The 17,864-nt window shown below is 42.7% G+C and overlaps 1 protein-coding gene across 1 annotated transcript; it reads left to right on the plus strand.

The window, feature by feature from the left end:
- Positions 1 to 4,788: 4,788 nt before the first annotated feature.
- On the plus strand, positions 4,789 to 11,515 carry Steap1 (STEAP family member 1). Its single transcript, XM_052172410.1, has 4 exons — positions 4,789 to 4,872; positions 7,305 to 7,817; positions 8,216 to 8,380; positions 11,258 to 11,515. Exons 1-4 carry the CDS (start codon positions 4,789 to 4,791, stop codon positions 11,513 to 11,515), a joined length of 1,020 nt encoding a protein of 339 aa, XP_052028370.1.
- Positions 11,516 to 17,864: the final 6,349 nt, after the last annotated feature.

Below are 17,864 nucleotides of genomic sequence, written 5' to 3' on the forward strand. Positions count from 1 at the left end.
TTTGGCGTCCTGTGAATAAAGGATAATCTCAGGAAATGCTGTAGGGAGTTTGTTTTTCTTTACATTTCCTAATCAGACTAGTTCTTGGATTGCTTTGCGTGAAATTCCTGAGATGTTGTAATTACTGAGTCTGCCTCCATTTTGGAAGAGTAGATCCCCCGCTGACACTTTTCCTTTCTGAGTTTTTCAGATATTGGTAACTGGTAACTGCTAACTTTCCTTTTGGCTCTTAGTGCTTGTCTGCTCCGGGAAGCTGTAGTTAATGGATGAGATTGGAAGGTGAGGTGGGAAGGAGTATATCCGGTGTAAGAGTCACTCACAAACTCAAATTTATTCTTGACTGTGCTAACAGCTAGTTCTCCGGGAAACTGCTACACCGCGGATGGCTTATTAGCTACAGAGCAGTTGGTCTCCCAAGTGCGTGATCTAGGATCACTACAGTGTCACCCAGCAACCGGCGAAATGCACAACTGCAGATTTCGTCTAGACCTGATCCCGGAATGGAACAGGTCCCAGGAGTCAGTCGGTTTGCAGGAAGCCCTCCAAGTGTCCCCTTGCACAGTGTCCCCTTGCACAGTGTCCCCTTGCACAGTGTCCCCTTGCACAGGGAAGGGTTTGCCACCGGCGACGCCCCTCCCACCACCTCCGCAGCAACCCTGAGTGTGAGCCGGGAGTGGGTGGCCGGCAGGGGGCGCTGTGCGCGCGGCGGCCGAGGGGCGGGGTCTGCGGAGCGGGCTCTGCTCGGCAGCAAGAAGCGGGCTCCGCGTGAGACCGGGAGTCCCGGCGGCACCGAGCGCCTCACCGTCGGGTCCCACGGAGAAGCGGGTGAGTTCCGAGTCTCGTTTGCTGGCCACTTACTCTCCGCCTACGCGGGCCCTGGATTCCCAGGGCCGGGGAGGGGTGCGGCGGGTCTCAGAAGCGGGCGAGCGGGAGGCGGTGCTCCGGGAAGCGCAGCTCTGAGCGCCCCTTCGGCCCCTCCCGGGTCTCGGCGAGCCCCGCGGAGCAGGTCTCGTGATCCGGCACTGGAGCTTGGGGTGGTCAACTCTGCAGTCAGGTTGGGTTCCGCCACCGGTAAGTTTGCCAACTTGGCAGTTTCCGCAAGTTTGCCTCGCTGGATGAATGGCTGGTACCTCCTCGTGCTGTTTGGGCGGGTTTCTTAGTTAGTGGAATTTTCTTTTCATTTTAAGTCCTTGGAACACCGGTCCTACTCATTCGGATCTGAGTAGGATTCGGATTTTCTTCAAAATAGCCAAAGCTTTTAAATAAGGCACTCTGGTGACAGCAACTAACAGGCATTAGTAGTCCAAGAATTTAAGTCCACTTCAAATTTGGTTATGCTGTTCCTTTGAGGTTGGGGATACATCCACATCTCGATATTAAACCAAGGGAATGTATTTAATATTAATGTTAAGCACTTGTGGAAGTAAAGCTTTAAGAAACACCACTGTGTAGAACACCTTCCCCTCTTCCAATAATTGACTGTGGCAAAGCAAAAATATATTTTGAAAGACTCATGGGACATGCACTGCAACCCACAATGTATTCCAGTCATTGGGTTTCTTGGATTCTAAACTCCTGCCCATAAACATGAGTCTGTTGGGCTGTGTCAATATTTAGCAGCAACAGCAAGCCAGCCATCCTAATCCAGCAAAATAGAAATCACTGTTTAATGGGGAAGAAAGCTGGTGAGTGTTGGTTCAAATCCTGGAGTTCTTGACATCTCTGTGCTATGCTGTTTCCCTGCTGGGACTGCTGGGCAGCCTGATGAACCCTCTCTCCTGCAGAAGTTCGATTATAGGTTTAGTTAATGTCTGGTAGAAGAGGGCATATTTTATTTAAGTGATACTTTGTTTTCCTGGTTTCTGGGCACACAGTCAACAATTACTGACTTTGGGATTACTGACATTGGTTCTTTTCCTTGGTGGAACTTCTCAGCATGGTACCTTGCAAACAAATGGCCGGGCCACTCTGGCCTTCCACCCAGAATCTCTCTTCAGCGGCTGTCTGTCAGCAAGCACTAACAACTCCCTGCAGGTCACAGGACTGGGTATAGAAAGGAGCTCTCGTCCATTTTCTCCTCTGCCTTTCCAGAGCCGCCATCTTCTGTCTATGAACTATTATCCTTTAAGACGCGTGGCATGGCCACACACTTCTTACCGGAGTGTTTGCCTGTCCTCAACTAAAAGGTCTTGGAGAACAGACGTATCATTTAACTTTGTATTTCCCGTGTCTTTCCCGTGTTCAGTGTGGTTAATGAATTAACAGTGAACAGGTATAGATTTATACACCACTGTCTTTACTGTTGTGAACCACCAGACTTAAAATACACTCTACACTTAAACTGTTTCTTATACTATATCACTTATTCCTAGATAACCCATACCAACCTACTCACTTTATAATATTGCTTAAAGTCAGCAAATGGAATGATGCACTTTGACAGACTGTTAGCCCCTCATGGGCAGGCTTGAAATCTCATTCTCTTTCTCCTCTTTAATATCTATGTAGTAATCAGCCTTGTAAGAACTTGTTGAATGGCATAGACTTTACCCAAAATTCTTTCAAATGGCAATGGTCAACACACAACTCAAACTCAACAGACAAACAGGAGGAAGGTATTAACTATGTAACTGAGTAAGAAGTGACCCGGCCTCGGGTGCTTAAACCAATGCCAGCCAGATTTGTCACTGTCCTTTATTTCTTGTTTGGCTTTTCTGTGTTTGCTTTCTTGTATTCACATGAAGACATCTTCTGAATTACACAGGGGATAGCATGGTAGTTTTATACCATCCTAACTTAGCAAACATGTTAAGGATATCTCTTCATTCTCTTCCATTGGAGATGTATCAGAGGAGGACTGTAATTTGCCAGCTAGATTTGTCTGCCATCCCTAAGCTACTCAGCATGATTTCAGGAATTAACTCTGGATAGCCAAACCTGTGTCACCTGCCTGTTTCTATAGCCAGAGGACGGCTGTTACATGGCCCAATCAAAACAGTAAATGCAGCTTTGTGTACATTCCAAAGAAAAATATTTAGAACCAAAAATAGCTTGTGTGGTAGGCTTTTTAAAATACATGGATGTAACATATAAATATAATAATTTATATAAGCACAATAAGCTGTCTTGCAGATAAGATGAAAGTTTAAACAAGAAGCTCATTCAGGTTTCATTTACACTTCATATGCATACATGTAGCATGCAGATCATGTTATATAATGCACTTACTGTCAGGTGTAGTGGGCCACACTTTTAATCCCAGGCTCAGGAGGCAAAGACAAGTGGATCTCTGAGTTTGAGGTTTGCTGTACATAGCAAGTTCCAGGTCAGCAAGGACTATATACTGAGACCCAATCTAAAGAAATGTACGATTAGAATATACTTATTATGCCTGAAGTTTCCGTGCAAACTGTCGTGTGCGGTTCACGTGTGTTCCTAGGTCAAGACTCCAGTTTTGCACTTTGGGGCATTTCAACTTTGTGGGTTTTCACAGGAGAGATGCTCAACCTATAGTCTTCTCCTGAATGTTCTACAATAGGTAATCCTGGAATGACTAGAGCACCTTAGTAATTTAAAAAAAAAAAATACTGCTATTAGAGAAAGGCTGACCTTTAAAACTTGGAAATATTCTAAGTATTATAATCTACTCCTGAAAATAATTTTCAACTTAATAACATGTCACAGGGGGTGGTCCAAAATCCCCAAGTATTTGGATTATTTTCCAGCAACCTAACTGTTGGGTGTTTAACTTGTTTTTCTCTTTCATTGGACAAGGTACAAATAGGAGGTACAATCTTCCAGAAGTGAATTTAGAGCGCATTAAAAGCAATGGAGAATGTGACATCCTGTTTGTCCTGCATAAGATATGTGAAGCCAAGACTGGTCTAGGCTCTATGAAAGCTGTTGAGGGATAATTTTTTTTTTTGTGGAAATTTTTTTAACAAGCTCCTCTCCACAGGGTTGACTAAGAAAGCGGGCTTGAACACAACTCAATACTCCATTGGAAATAGATGAACAGCCATTTTTACCAACAGGATTTGCCCAAAGGATACCCTGGCAATGCAGCCTTTTGGCCCTTGAAGCAACTACTGGGATTGACCTTAATAATTGTACCTCTTCTGATCACTATCTTCAGGAATGTTTCAACATACAAACCAGTTATTGTTTCAGATTCCATCGTTAACCATGGAAGCCTAGGAAATGTCTTCCTGAAGTTCTCTATCAGCTATCTCGAGCCTTGCTGATAGCACCATTTCCCAAAACTGAAAAAAAAATGCATTCCCAAATTCCATTTACCTTTAAGGAAAGCAGGCCTTTGTCCAACTGAGAACTGGAGTAAAATCTTCATGAAGAGAAGAGGAACAGCTAATTCTTTATGTTTCATATAAATGATAAGTCATCCATTGAAAATTAGTTGACATTAGTGAGCTGGTTGAAGGCTTTCCAAATATGCAGACTATTCACTATTTGAATCTTAACTGTATTTTTCTGCTCTAGTTCTCAAGTGAATAAGTACTTTATATTGTTCCATCAGACAAAAGTATTGCAGCCAGACAATGGTGGTGCACGCCTTTAATCCCAGCGCTCAAGAAGCAGAGGCAGGCAGATGTCTGAGCTTGAACCCAGCCTGGTCTGCAGAGCAAAGTCCAGGACAGCCAGGGATACATAGAGAAGAAAAGCCCTGTCTCATAAAACAAAACAACAATGACAAAACAATAGTATCATAAGTGGAACAGACTTTGTTTTTCTTTTTCTAGGTGGCTGAAGCCATACTATTTTATAGCAGTCATGGAGACCAGTAAAGATATTACAAACCCAGAAGAACTTTGGAAAATGAAGCCCAAGGGGAATCTGGAAGATGACAGTTACTCGGTAAAATAATGACTATAATAGCTAATAATTAAAATCTATACATGCTTCAAGCATATCTGAATCTACTAGTGTTGGGAAAGGCATTCCATTCTAATCTGCTGATCCCTGGGCTCAGATGCCTGTAGCTCAAGCTCTGTGGTATAATTGAGATACTTGACCGATTATCGGGGCTTAGCTAAATAACCCATCATGGGTCCCTGAACACCCTGGGTCCTGCATTCCTTATGAAGTGAAGGAACTGGACCAGACCATCTCCAGAGCTCCTTTAGTCCTTTCCAACACCTGTGCTTCTAAGTTTAAAAACTAAAGTCATGGTGGCCTGTACAATAGTAGTTTTGTAAGCGTTTTGTAGGCAGCTTACCAGAGAGTTTACCAAGTAAACGATCACTCACTGTTTCACCGAATAAATTGTCTTTGTGCAAAGAATCACTTTTTGTCAGTAGCAACATTAAATGTTTCTTGCGACATCATTTAAAAAGTGGCAGGAATCTTTGGTTCCAAAACACCTTTTTAAAATGCTTAAAATGCAATTCTAAGAATCACAAGCGTATGCCCCATAAAACAAAATTATTTTCATCTTTCAATTTCACTTTCTTCCTTGCTACATCATAACTTTTAGCCAGAAAAGTGTTCTCAGCCGGTTCACTCCAGCTGTGTTAACATGCAAGATTTACAGAGCGGTTTCCTTTCAGAGTGGTGTAATGAGAAAGACATTGGATAGAAGAATGATTTATGTCAGATGACAAGAGAGGTCTTCCTTAGGCACTGGCAGTTGTGGAGTGCTTTGTGGACTGGTTCTGAGAGGAGCAGGAGTGTCCGAGCATCGGACAGCAATGGCGGATTACCACACACTTGGAGCTGTGAAGACAAAGTATTGCGGGAAGTATTAATAAACGAACCTGCCAACTCTCCCTGGGGCCAGACCACGCTCCCGGTCTCCTGTCAGCTAGCCTCCACCTAGACCAGACCGCTGTATTCCTCAGCTGTAAACCCATGTCATGTGCGACCCCACATTCCAGTAACTAAATGGAACTGCCAGCTTCCAGGTTGCATATCACCATGCCCAGTAACCCGGTAGAATCAAGACTCTTAAAGCTTAATTAACCAATCAGATTTATGTATCAATAAAATCACAATTTACAAGAGGCCAATACAATAACTTCAGAGCCGCTTGATAATGCTAAAAGCTTTATCCCAATATTTCTAACCTTGTGAAATCATAGCTACCTGTGGCTGGTAAACACCACATGGTTTCATGTCTCCAGGCATCTTCCTTCTCCCCGACCCTCAGAAGATCCCTCCTTCTGTAACTCTTAGCTCCCTTTCCCTGTCCAATCACAGGCCTCCCACTGCCCTAACGCAATTGAACCGGGTAAATCCTGCAACAAAGAAGCAAGCAATTCAGAAAGGAACACTATAGGAAACACTCTATGGTCTTCATTTGGATTTTTTAAAATTTCATTTCTGCTTATCCCTTGTGGAAACAACATACTATTCAACACTCTTTTGAACTACTGACTAGCACAAAACATGGTGGACAGAGAAGTATTAACTTGTCAGGAAGCAGATGGTATCCGCAGCAGTTCACTAGTTAGTTAAATAGCTTCTTCTAAACTTTCTGATCATGAATTCATCTCTTTTAGAAATATAAAGTTGAAGAGCAAGACTACACAATGAAACTCATATTATCCTTTATCGTAATCACCCTGTTATTCCTGCTGTTCTCATTAAAACCACAACCACATAATGAAATTCATATTTTTCTCTACTAGGATTGACTCTATTATCCCAGACCCTTTGCATTTGAATTAATAAATTCACTGTTACTTCTCTGCATAATTGCCCAGGAACCAATAGAAATATTACAGAATACCTATTAGGATATGCATATCTGCTGGTTTTGCCAAAGAATACTGGACTGTTTTTAAAACCTTTTTTTTAATGTTGGCTTCTTAAGATTCTTCTTCTGGGAAACCTGTCTCCAAGAGAGAGAAGGGGGGGGGAGGGAGAGAGAGAGATTATTCCATTATTTCAAATCTTCAAAAGAGACAGGGCTGTGTAAACCTTGGTGTGTCTGCATGTATCTCTTTCATTTTAATGTGAAATGGAACCCAGTTTGGTAGCATATGCTGGTAATTCCAGCACTTGCCCAGAAGCTGGAGGTTAACTTTGAAAGCCTGCCTGGGCCACTGGACCCTGTCTCAAACACAAAAAGAGGAATAAATAGGCGAGTGGAGAACACCAGTGTATCAGGATGCGTCCTTGGTCGGTCTTACATAGACGATACTGTCCTTAGCTGCCTGGTGTCCACAAGCGAGTTTCTGAATGCTCTGTTCACCAAGAAGCACGATGATGGAGCAGGGAGTTATTAGAGTAAAAGAAATCCCACTGCTTTGTCCAGTGTTAAGATGTTCCCTTTCTTTCTTTCGTAGACTAAGGACTCGGGAGAGACTAGCATGCTGAAAAGACCGGTGCTCTCACATTTGCAGCACGCGGTCCACGTCGATGCGTTTGACTGCCCCTCCGAGCTTCAGCACACACAGGAACTCTTCCCAAACTGGCGCTTGCCGGTTAAAGTGGCTGCCGTCATAGCATCTCTGACTTTCCTGTACACTCTTCTGAGGGAAATCATTTACCCGTTAGTAACTTCCCGTGAACAGTATTTCTATAAAATCCCGATCCTGGTCATTAACAAAGTCTTGCCAATGGTCTCCATTACCCTCTTGGCATTGGTTTATTTGCCAGGAGAGATAGCGGCGGTCGTGCAGCTTCGCAATGGGACCAAGTACAAGAAGTTCCCACCCTGGTTAGGTAGATGGATGCTGACAAGGAAGCAGTTTGGGCTCCTCAGCTTCTTTTTCGCTGTGCTACACGCTGTTTATAGTCTCTCGTACCCGATGAGGCGGTCCTACAGATACAAGCTGCTCAACTGGGCTTACAAACAGGTAGGAAGGTGACACGCCACAAGACCAACAAACTAAAACGTCTAAAATTCCCTAACAAATTAATCCTTTCTTCTTGTAGTCATAGCAATATTGACACTCTGAGAAATTGTCCGGTATATTTAATAGTCGTTATGATGATATTAATAGCACCTATTATCTTGTATTGAAGAATGTTTTTAAACTGAAAATAAACAATACCTTTAGCATAAAGAAGTGTTTTTGCATAGATGGGATCATAGTTCAAACGTAACATCCCGACAGTGTGTCTTTGTGAGGGATGATGGATTCTATCCTCTGCTTATTTACCAGAGCTTCCATGCTTTATACGTTTCTGTCCGAGGAAGGTATCAGGTAGGTTCATGTATTAGTAAGTGCAGTTTGGATTCCTCTTTTCTTAGGTTCAACAAAACAAAGAGGATGCCTGGATTGAGCATGATGTCTGGAGAATGGAGATTTATGTGTCCCTGGGGATTGTGGGGCTGGCCATCTTGGCTCTCTTGGCTGTGACATCTATTCCATCTGTGAGCGACTCTTTAACCTGGAGAGAATTTCACTATATTCAAGTAAGTGATGCATAGAAATAATCCTACTCTGCTTATAATATTAAATATATTGATTTTCCCATAAGAGTAGTGTTTTCATCCTGTTCCATTCAATAATGAGTTTTCTTACTGTTTTTACATTGCTTTTATAAATTCTGGGACACATTTTGTAGACATAAATAAAAGACATTATTAAAACAAAAATATTGTTTCTCACCTTTAAGACTTTATAATTTGCCGTTCCCATCAATAACTATAAATATATTTAGGAATATCATGGTTTACTAATTCCCTCACACACACATCAAAACATTCTTTTACCTGTCCCTTGATTTTAGTCGTGCCTTTGAAGTTACACAGTTTTGAATTCTCTAGAGAAAAAATGAATCTTTCTCTAAAAGTCAAAGTTTTATTAACTAAAGGTATTCTGATACCTAATTTTTTGGACAGAGTCTCACCCTTCTACCCCAAGCTAGCCTGGAATTTATTCTGTAGCCCAAGTGAGTCTAGTATGTAAGGCAGTGTTTCTTTTATGTCAGCCTCCCAAGTACTGCAGTTCAGACATGAGCCACCACACCTGCCTCTGCTGTCTAATTTAAAGATGTTATTTATACATTACGTTTAAATTACATCAATCATTTGATGTTTCAAAGTATCTCTGGGATTCAGAATCCAGTCACAAACTTCCATATCTTCTGGGTAGGAGCAAACATTTAAAAAGAAAATGTCCCAGAAAGGGCCCATATAACAACAGCCAAGGATCTCCACTTAATTCAATCATAAGTATCTGCCAAAACATTTTAGATTCATACTCTTAGCTTTCATGGGTTTGAAGATTTCCTCACAGTGAGGCACTCTTCCACATGTCCATTGGTATCTCTGAGAGACAGCTGAGCATTCTGAGGAGGCTGAGAAGTCCCATTTGGTCCAGTTGCCTTAGACTTTTTAGTGTTCACTCGGGAGCCGTTGGAGTCCTCTCTCCTTCCTGCTGATCTCCTTCACATTGTCTTTCTGTTGGGCTCTGACACGTCCACCCTGCTATCATGTACAACATGTGACTGTACGTGCCTAAAACCCATTTAAGAAATTAGTCTTCAAACAATCAAGAGCATTTCTAGACACTTCATCCAGAGTCTAGGGTTGGTAACAGTCTTTTGCCTCCACAATTCATAGCCTAAAAATATAAACTTAGCTATTTAGTTGAGGCTTAAGAACACGGCTGAATAATCGAGGTATATTTGTTTTGTCAGCCTAATGATCATTCCCAACAAAGTAAATCCAAGTCAGAAGTCATCTAGAAGAATCTTGTGAGAAGGCCTTAGAATTGCGCTGGTGGATAGCTCTCTGAGCCACTTTCTCCGTCTAATGTCGAAATGTTTCAAGTGGAAAGTGTGCTTCATTTAGACTTACTTTGTTCAGACACTGAGTGATTCCCAATGTTTTCCCATTGTATCTGAATATATGACTTTTTTTAAAAAAACAACATAGATCTCTATGAGTTCAAGGCCAGCTTAATCTACATTCTGAGTTCCAGGCTAGTGGGGACTACTGAGGGAGAGCCCTGTCTCAGATATGAGAAAAAGGAAATCCTCATTCACTATTGGTGGGGTGCCAAACTGGTGCTACCACTCTGGGTATCAGTGGAGAGGAGTCTCAGAAAACTGAAAAGAAATCTAGCACTTGTCTCAGCTCTACCACTCCTCGGCATATGCAAAACAGACTCAACCCTCTACTCCACAGATGAATGCCCAGTCATTCCTGGAGTGTGTTTTAAAGAACTCATAGCCACACCAGCTGTCTCTGCCAGCACCCAGACACAGGAATGGAGATTTTTACCAACAGTCATCTGCTGACTTCACTAAACAAATATTTTCACTGGCCTCAGATTTTCCCTACTACTTTTTCTAGTATCCACTAAAACTTGCAATTGTCTTATCAATGGACCTGCTCTTATGTTGGTGGATCAGTGATTTTTTTGTGTCTTTTATTTCCCAAGATTTTACAATTAATAACTGAAGAAAGTGGTAGATTTAGGGAGACTTAGAAGAGTTTATTCTGTGTGATGGGAGAAAGCTATAACAGCTTGTTTCATCTCCCTTACTAAACTATTATGCTTGGAATTTTAAAAAATGATTAATTGGAATCTCTCTCTCTCTCTCTCTCTCTCTCTCTCTCTCTCTCTCTCTCTCTCTCTCTCTCTCTCTCTCTCGTGTGTGTGTGTGTGTGTGTGTGTGTGTGTGTATGTGTGTTGTGTGTGTGTGCATATGTATAATCTATTTTCATATTCATTTACAAAATTAGGATAATATCAGTTAATCAACATCACTGAGATCAGATTGATTTTTTACGGGATTCTTTAGTCAATTCAGCAATATTTATTAAGCACCAAACATGTTCATCATCGGGTTGCTTTTGCAGGGACCCTGTAATAGGACAGTATCTATTTTAGACACTGCCTGATAGCAAAGTTAAAATAAAATCAAGAAGACAAAATATCATAATGCAAATGCCACAATGAGACCAGAAATGTTGATCAACGGTAGACTGCTTAGCTAGCATGGGGTTTGGATCCGCATCACTACCAATAAAACAAAAATGTCTTATGAAAGATGGTGTCTTCAAAAGAATGGTAGAGAAAGCCCCGATGAGGTTGATGACCATGTAACGTTTCCACTTAGTTTAGAAACAAGAACAATTGCCTAAAGGCAGTGTAGTGGGGAGAACCTGTAAAAGGAATAACAAAGTGTGAATGGACGTTGTCAAACAACATGTTACATGAAAATAACTAGATAAATGAAAGCATCTCCTAGCAACAGAACAACCCCAGTGGGGTAGAGTAGAGCTGGCTGTTACTGAATCAACCCTTACTGAGGGTCACATTATTGTTTTCTTTTACAGAGCAAACTAGGAATTGTCTCTCTTCTTCTGGGCACAGTACATGCTTTCATTTTTGCCTGGAATAAATGGGTAGATATCAGTCAATTTGTATGGTACATGCCTCCGACTTTTATGATAGCAGTGTTCCTTCCAACTGTTGTCCTGATTTGTAAAATCATACTGTGCCTGCCCTGCCTGAGGAAGAAGATACTGAAGATTAGATGTGGTTGGGAAGATGTCAGCAAAATTAACAGGACTGAGATGGCCTCCAGGCTGTAGAACTGCTGTTTGCACATGTTTGCTTGATATTGATGCTTTATCATAAACATTTCCAAGTTGTGTTTGTTAATAAAATGAATACTTTGGGATCATTTTTTTAGTTTGCATCGCAACTATTTATTTATTTGATATGTGTGTGTACGAGCCCACAAGTGTTACAGCATGCATGTGGACATCAGTGAGACAAACTGTGAGAGTCAGTTCTCTTCTAACATATGTGAGGCCCAGGGGTCGAACCCACGTTGTCAGCCTTAGCAGCAAGCACCATTAGCTGTTGTGCCATACCACTCTCATGGGCCCAACTGCAGACTCTAAATGTATCTGTGTGTGAATTTGATGCATTTGAAATTTGAATGCTTTCTGACAGATTTGATATAAAAAAAAGAACTTAGAACCAGTCTTTAACATATTCTCTCTGTGTGGAAAGACTGAGGAAAACTAAATGATCAGATTTATCAGCAAACATTTATCAGCATTATAAGTTTAGAAATCCCTTAAAATACCAGCCTTTCACATCTGTTTCCAGATTTATTTTGTTATGTGTTGAGTGTTTGCCTGTATGTATGTGTATATGTGCACCATACACATACCTGCTGCCCTCAGATACCAGAAGAACAAGTTAGATTCCCTAGGAATAGAATTAAGAGATTATCCAGAGTATGGATTTATCAGAATCCAATCCAAATCTTCTGCAAGAACAAGCGTTCTAACTGCCAAGCTAGATATAACAGTTTGGTATCTTATTGATTATATATTTATGGAACACAGAAAGATAATCCAATACACATAAATGTCGTATTCAGTGGGGGCAGTTAACATAATAATTCCATCTCCTTAAACATATTGTACATTTTATTACTGTGTAATAGCTGTATATGTCTACGATTATGATATCATGATTATTGTTAAATGGCTTTATTCTGCTTGTCTTACAGACACAGTGATGTGTCTATAGTAATAGAACAATGGAGAAATATCATACACATCCCCACCATCCAGGAGAAGAAGTAGATCCCTGTCGTTTCTCTGTGAGTTGAGGGCAGGCCAGGTGAACTTAACTTTCATACTTTAGCAAAAGCCCTCCAGGAGTGAGTTCCTGAGGAGCAAAGTGGTCAGCTCGGCGACATCCTACCCCAGCTCTACTCTTGGAGACTTTCAGGACTAGAAAACACGACCAGCTTCACCTTCTATACCCCTTTGTTAGAATTAAAGACAACAGAATCCTGCTGATGGTGAAAATTAGAGAAACAAAACACTACTAAACTGGATTCTAGGGGGTTCCTTTTAGTATTTTTTTCTTTTGCAATGATTTTTTTTCTTCTGTGACCGACACTGAGTAGGGAACCTCCTACATGGAAATCTAGATTCCATGAACTTACAAAATCCATAGCCGTGTTTGCACGTATCAACACTAAAGCGGCACAGACGGTTATGACTTCGGGCAGTGATTCATCACCAGAGGAAACAGAACTGGGGTGCCTAGAATTACAGTCAGATTCATCAAGGAGATGTGAATATGGAACACTTACCCATGTGTGGCATATGTCCTACCATGGTCAACCAGCCAAGGTCGGCAGTCAGGTACCAGCAGGCCATGGGCACAGCGAAGTGTCAGGATCCTTAGCGCTGGAGACAGCGACTGAGCTTCCAGGTGCTCAATCAGGTGGAAGCAACCACCATCGAGGCTTCAGCTCAGAGACCACGGCAACCTCAGTGGGCCCTTGTGGGGCCTATAGGAGCAATAGCTGAATTCTGGATGGCCTGGTTTTTAAATCCTGTCTCTGTCTCTCCTTTTCCTGTTAATTTATTTATCCATTCACTTTACATCCCAATATCAGTGCCTCCCAGACCCCCCTCAGACAGCTCTTCCCCTTCTCCTCTGAGAAGGGGGAGTCCCCCCCAATCACCCCACCCTGGTACATCAAGTCACTGCAGGTCTAGGCACATCCTCTCCCACTGAGGCCAGACAAGGTGGTCCAGTTAGGGGAGTGGGATCCACAGGCAGGCAACAGAGTGAGGGTCAGCCCTGCTCCAGTTGTTGGGAGACCCACGTGAAGACCAAGTTGCCCATGTGTTACATATGTACAGCGGGCCTGGGTCCAGCGCATGTATGCTCTGTGGTGGTTCAGGTTGATCTTCCTGTGGGGTTCTTATCCTCTTCAGGTCTCTCAATCCTTCCCCCATCTCTTCCACAAGACTCTCTAAGCTACTTCCAATGTTTGGTGTGGGTCTCTGTATCTGTTTCAGTCAGCTGTTGAGTAGAGCCTCTCAGAGGACAGTTATGCAAGGCTCCTGTCTGCAAGCATAACAAATTATCATTAATAGTTTCAAGGATTGGTTCTTGACCATGGGATGGGTCTCTGTGTCTCTTTAAAAGACAATAATAAACCTATCCTGAAACATCAAAGAACTACCTCCTGGATTTTTTTTTTTCTTTAATACCAAGTCTTGCTATATTGACCAGGTTGGTTTTGAATTCGCAGAGTTCCCCTGCCGCTGCCTCTCAGGTACTGGGATTAGAGGCTAATGCTGCCGCACAGGCTCAGGAATTCTTGTGACAGAAAAAAGGAGTCTATAACAGCCTGAGATTTATATGTGTGGCATAACACATCTAGATTTCATTGGTAGCTAACCTGAGCCTTTTTACAGTGGTTAAGCAATATTGATATAAGCAAAAGAATAAAAGTTGTCTTTTGAAACAAACTTGGGGCTAGGGAGCTATCTCAGTTGATAGTGAGGTGCTTGCAGCAAAGCATAAGGAACTGAGTTTACATCCCCAGCAATCACATAGAAAGCCAGGTAGAGCATGTACCACCACCCATTCCACCCCATCAACCACCACCCACCACCCTCCACCCCTGCCCTGCAATCCTGGTGCTGAGGAGGAGGAGACAGAAGGGTTCTTGGGGCTTGATGACCACCTAGACTAGTAAAATCCACAACTCCAGGTTCAATGAGAAATTCTGTCTAAATAAACAAATAGATGGAGAGCAGATGGGAAAAATGCCTAAGGTAACTGGCACGCACACACACACACACTCACACAATTGTTTTCCAAGATGGAAGATACTATGCTTTGGTGTACTCTTGAGTTTGCTTTCCCTCAATCATCATTCACATATAACACTTTGCATACAGCAAGCCAAGAGCAGGAAAGGATGTACAAGTAGAAAAGACCTAATTCTTATACAACCTCAGGTTTAGTAGATCCCTGGATTTTGTCATCACTAAGAAAGGAATGACTATTTAGAAAGGCAAAGACAGGACGGTGTGGAGTTGATTCAGAAGAACTCCTGATGTATACTAGGAGGACCGCAGGCAGAACAGGAGGGCCAGGTGAAGTGTGATAGACTGGAAAGTCTACCTCAGGCCTTCTGGAACAGTGTATCTGAAGAAATAGCACTGTAAACAGAGGAAAACCGCATGGGTCACCAGGGTCATTTTATGACATCCTGCTGCTGTCTGAACTTTGTCCTTCAGGGAAAACACTGAAAAACTAAAAGCAGGGGCTTAACGCCATCAGAATTGCATGGCAGAAAGATCTGGAAACTTCAGGTGACACCAGGAATCTTGGTTACTATTCCCATTGTTATAACCACATGTGTCAAGAAGCAACATGAGAGAGAAAGACTCACCATTTTAGGTGGCTACTGGTGAGTTTAGCTTCTAGGGCTGTGGCTACCAAAGCCATACTAAGGCAATGGATTTGGGATTCTTTTTTCCCTTGGGTTCTTATCTTGGAGACTCAAATAAGAGATTCATGACTCATAGATGTTGCCTTTGAAATAGCTCTTATTACAGAGACCTTAATGTAAGGAATAAAGGCAGCTCCTCTGTAACTGGAGGGAGCCCCGAGAGTGGGTCATCACTGATGTTACTGTCTTGGATCTAATACTGCTCTGCTGGATGGAAAAGTGGAGCAGTTGTGATGAGTTGGTCAGGCCAGGTTCCACTCTAGGTACCCCAGGTACCATGGAGTTTCAATCATATTTTCTGTATGGTTTCCGGGAGAGGATAAGGATAAGGTTTCTAAGTAGAGGGGCATATTAGACCCCTTACACCTTTGATTTTACAGTCTTATAGATCAGGCTGGCCACTGGCTCCATAACCTTGAACTTCTGATTCTTCTCACTCTGTGACTATACTGTGATTGTGGCCTCAGCTACCATACCCAGTTTAATCTATGCTGGGGCATTGACCCTGGCCTTCAAGTTTACTAGGCATGAGCTCTACAAATGAGCTACATCCTCAACTCTTCTAGCTTCCATTAGTATTGATAACTCTTTAAATTTTCTTCCAAATAATTGCAAAGGCTCCATTTGTCTAAAACATGTCTTCAAAGAAAATGTATTAGGAAATTTCCAATAAATTAGAAAATTGAATGTTGTATTCAATTAGAGGTTTTCTTCTTTTTGTTTTGTTTTTGTTTGTTGTTTTGCTTTGTAACCTGAATATTTTTAATTAATTATTTTATTTAAATAATTAATAATTCCAAATGTTGCCCCCTCCCAGTACCCCTTCACAGAGTTCTTCAACCTATCCCCCCATCTTGTCCTCATCCCTATCCCCTCTGAGAAGGTGTGTCCCTCCCGAGGTCTTTCCCTTATCTGGGGTATCAATTCTCCCACTGAGGCCAGACAATGTGCCAGGGACCACAGACCAGTTTGTGTATGTTCTTTGGTTAGTGGCTCAGACTCTGGGAGTTCCCAGGAGTCTGGGTTGGTTGATACTGCTGGTCTTCCTAGAGGGTTGCAGTCCCCTTCAGCTCCTTCAGTCATTCCCATAACTCTTCATAGGGGTCCCTGACCTCAGTCCAATGCTTGGCTGTGGGTATATGCATCTGTCTCACTCAGCTGCTGGTAGGGCCTCTCAAAGGACAGCCATGATAGGCTCCTGTCTGGAAGCACTACATGGTGTTAGTAATAGTGTCAGGGTTTGGTGTTCCCCGCCCCCCCATGGGATGGATCCCAAGTTGGGCCGGTCACTAGAGGGCCTTTCCTTCAACCTCTGCTCCATTTCTGTCCCTGTATTTCTTTTAGACAGAAACAATTCTGGGTCAAAATTTTTAAAGGTAGGTTGGTGACCCTGTCTATCTACTGGAGATGGTCTCTTCAGGTTCTATCTGTTGGGATCCACTGTGGGTTCCCACTGTTGGGATTTTGACTAAGGTCATCCCCGCTGGACCCTGGAAGTCTCTCACATCTCTGGTTGATGAGACTTTCCAGAGGCTACCCATGACCCCTACCTCCAGCAGCTGCATATTTCCATCCATTTTCCTGGCCCTCTAGGGTTCTCTCCTGTCTCCCTTCATACCTAATCCCACTCCCCATTCACCTCCCCGTCCCCTCCCCAGCAAGATCCCTCCCTCCCTCCCTTTGCCTCTCATGATTATTTTGTTCCCCCTTCTACATGGGATGGAAGCATCCTCACTTGGGCCTTCCTTCTTGGTTAACTTCTTATGGTCTGTGGAATGTATCATGGGTATTCTTACTTTTTGGCTAATATCCACTTATTAGTGAGTACATACCATGTGTGTCCTTTTGGGTCTTGGTTACCTCACTCAGAATGATATTTTCCAGTTCCATTCATTTGCCTGCAAAATTTGTGATGTCCTCTTTTTTTAATAGCTGAATAGTATTCCATTGTATAAATAAACCACGTTTTCTGTATCCATTCTTCAGGTGAGGGACATCTGGGTTGCTTCCAGTTCTGGCTATTATGAAGAAGGCTGCTATGAACATAGTGAATCACATGTCATTGTGGTATGGTAGAGAGGCTCTCTTCTTGGTGCCAGCTTTGCAGATATTTGTGAGAGGCCCTTTGAAGCTGATAATTCCTCTTTAACTTATTGAGAAGAATCCCATGCTTGAGGGAATCACTGACTTGTAACCATTCCACATGACTGAAAAGTAAAGTCCAGGACCTTCTACTCACGATGATCAGGGGATCTTGTTCCTTGTTCCCAGTGATAGTTACCAGAATAGTTCAGGGCTGCCCCCTGGAAGCATGCCTAGAACAAGCTGCCTTCCTGGAGCTATAACATCACTGAAGTGGAAAAGAATCTTGCCTAGAGACATGACTCCTAGTGAAACTAGGCTTCCCTCAGCAAAAAGTGTGCATTTCTGGCCAGCACTGGAAAGAAGACAGGGAAAAGAGGGCTCGGACATGAAATGTGAAGAACATGTTAGCCTGAGAATCTCCCTGGAGCTGGTCCTCCCTTCTGTGCTTTGCCAGACCTGAGAGTCAGAGCACTAGACAGCTAAGCAGGGAGTAGCTGGGGCAGGAATTGATGCCAGCATCACTGATGTAAGAAGCACAGGGCCTGAGAATGTTTTCTGACTGACGCACC

Source organism: Apodemus sylvaticus, chromosome 2 (genome assembly GCF_947179515.1).
Source record: "Apodemus sylvaticus chromosome 2, mApoSyl1.1, whole genome shotgun sequence".
Classification (NCBI taxonomy): Eukaryota; Metazoa; Chordata; class Mammalia; order Rodentia; family Muridae; genus Apodemus; species Apodemus sylvaticus.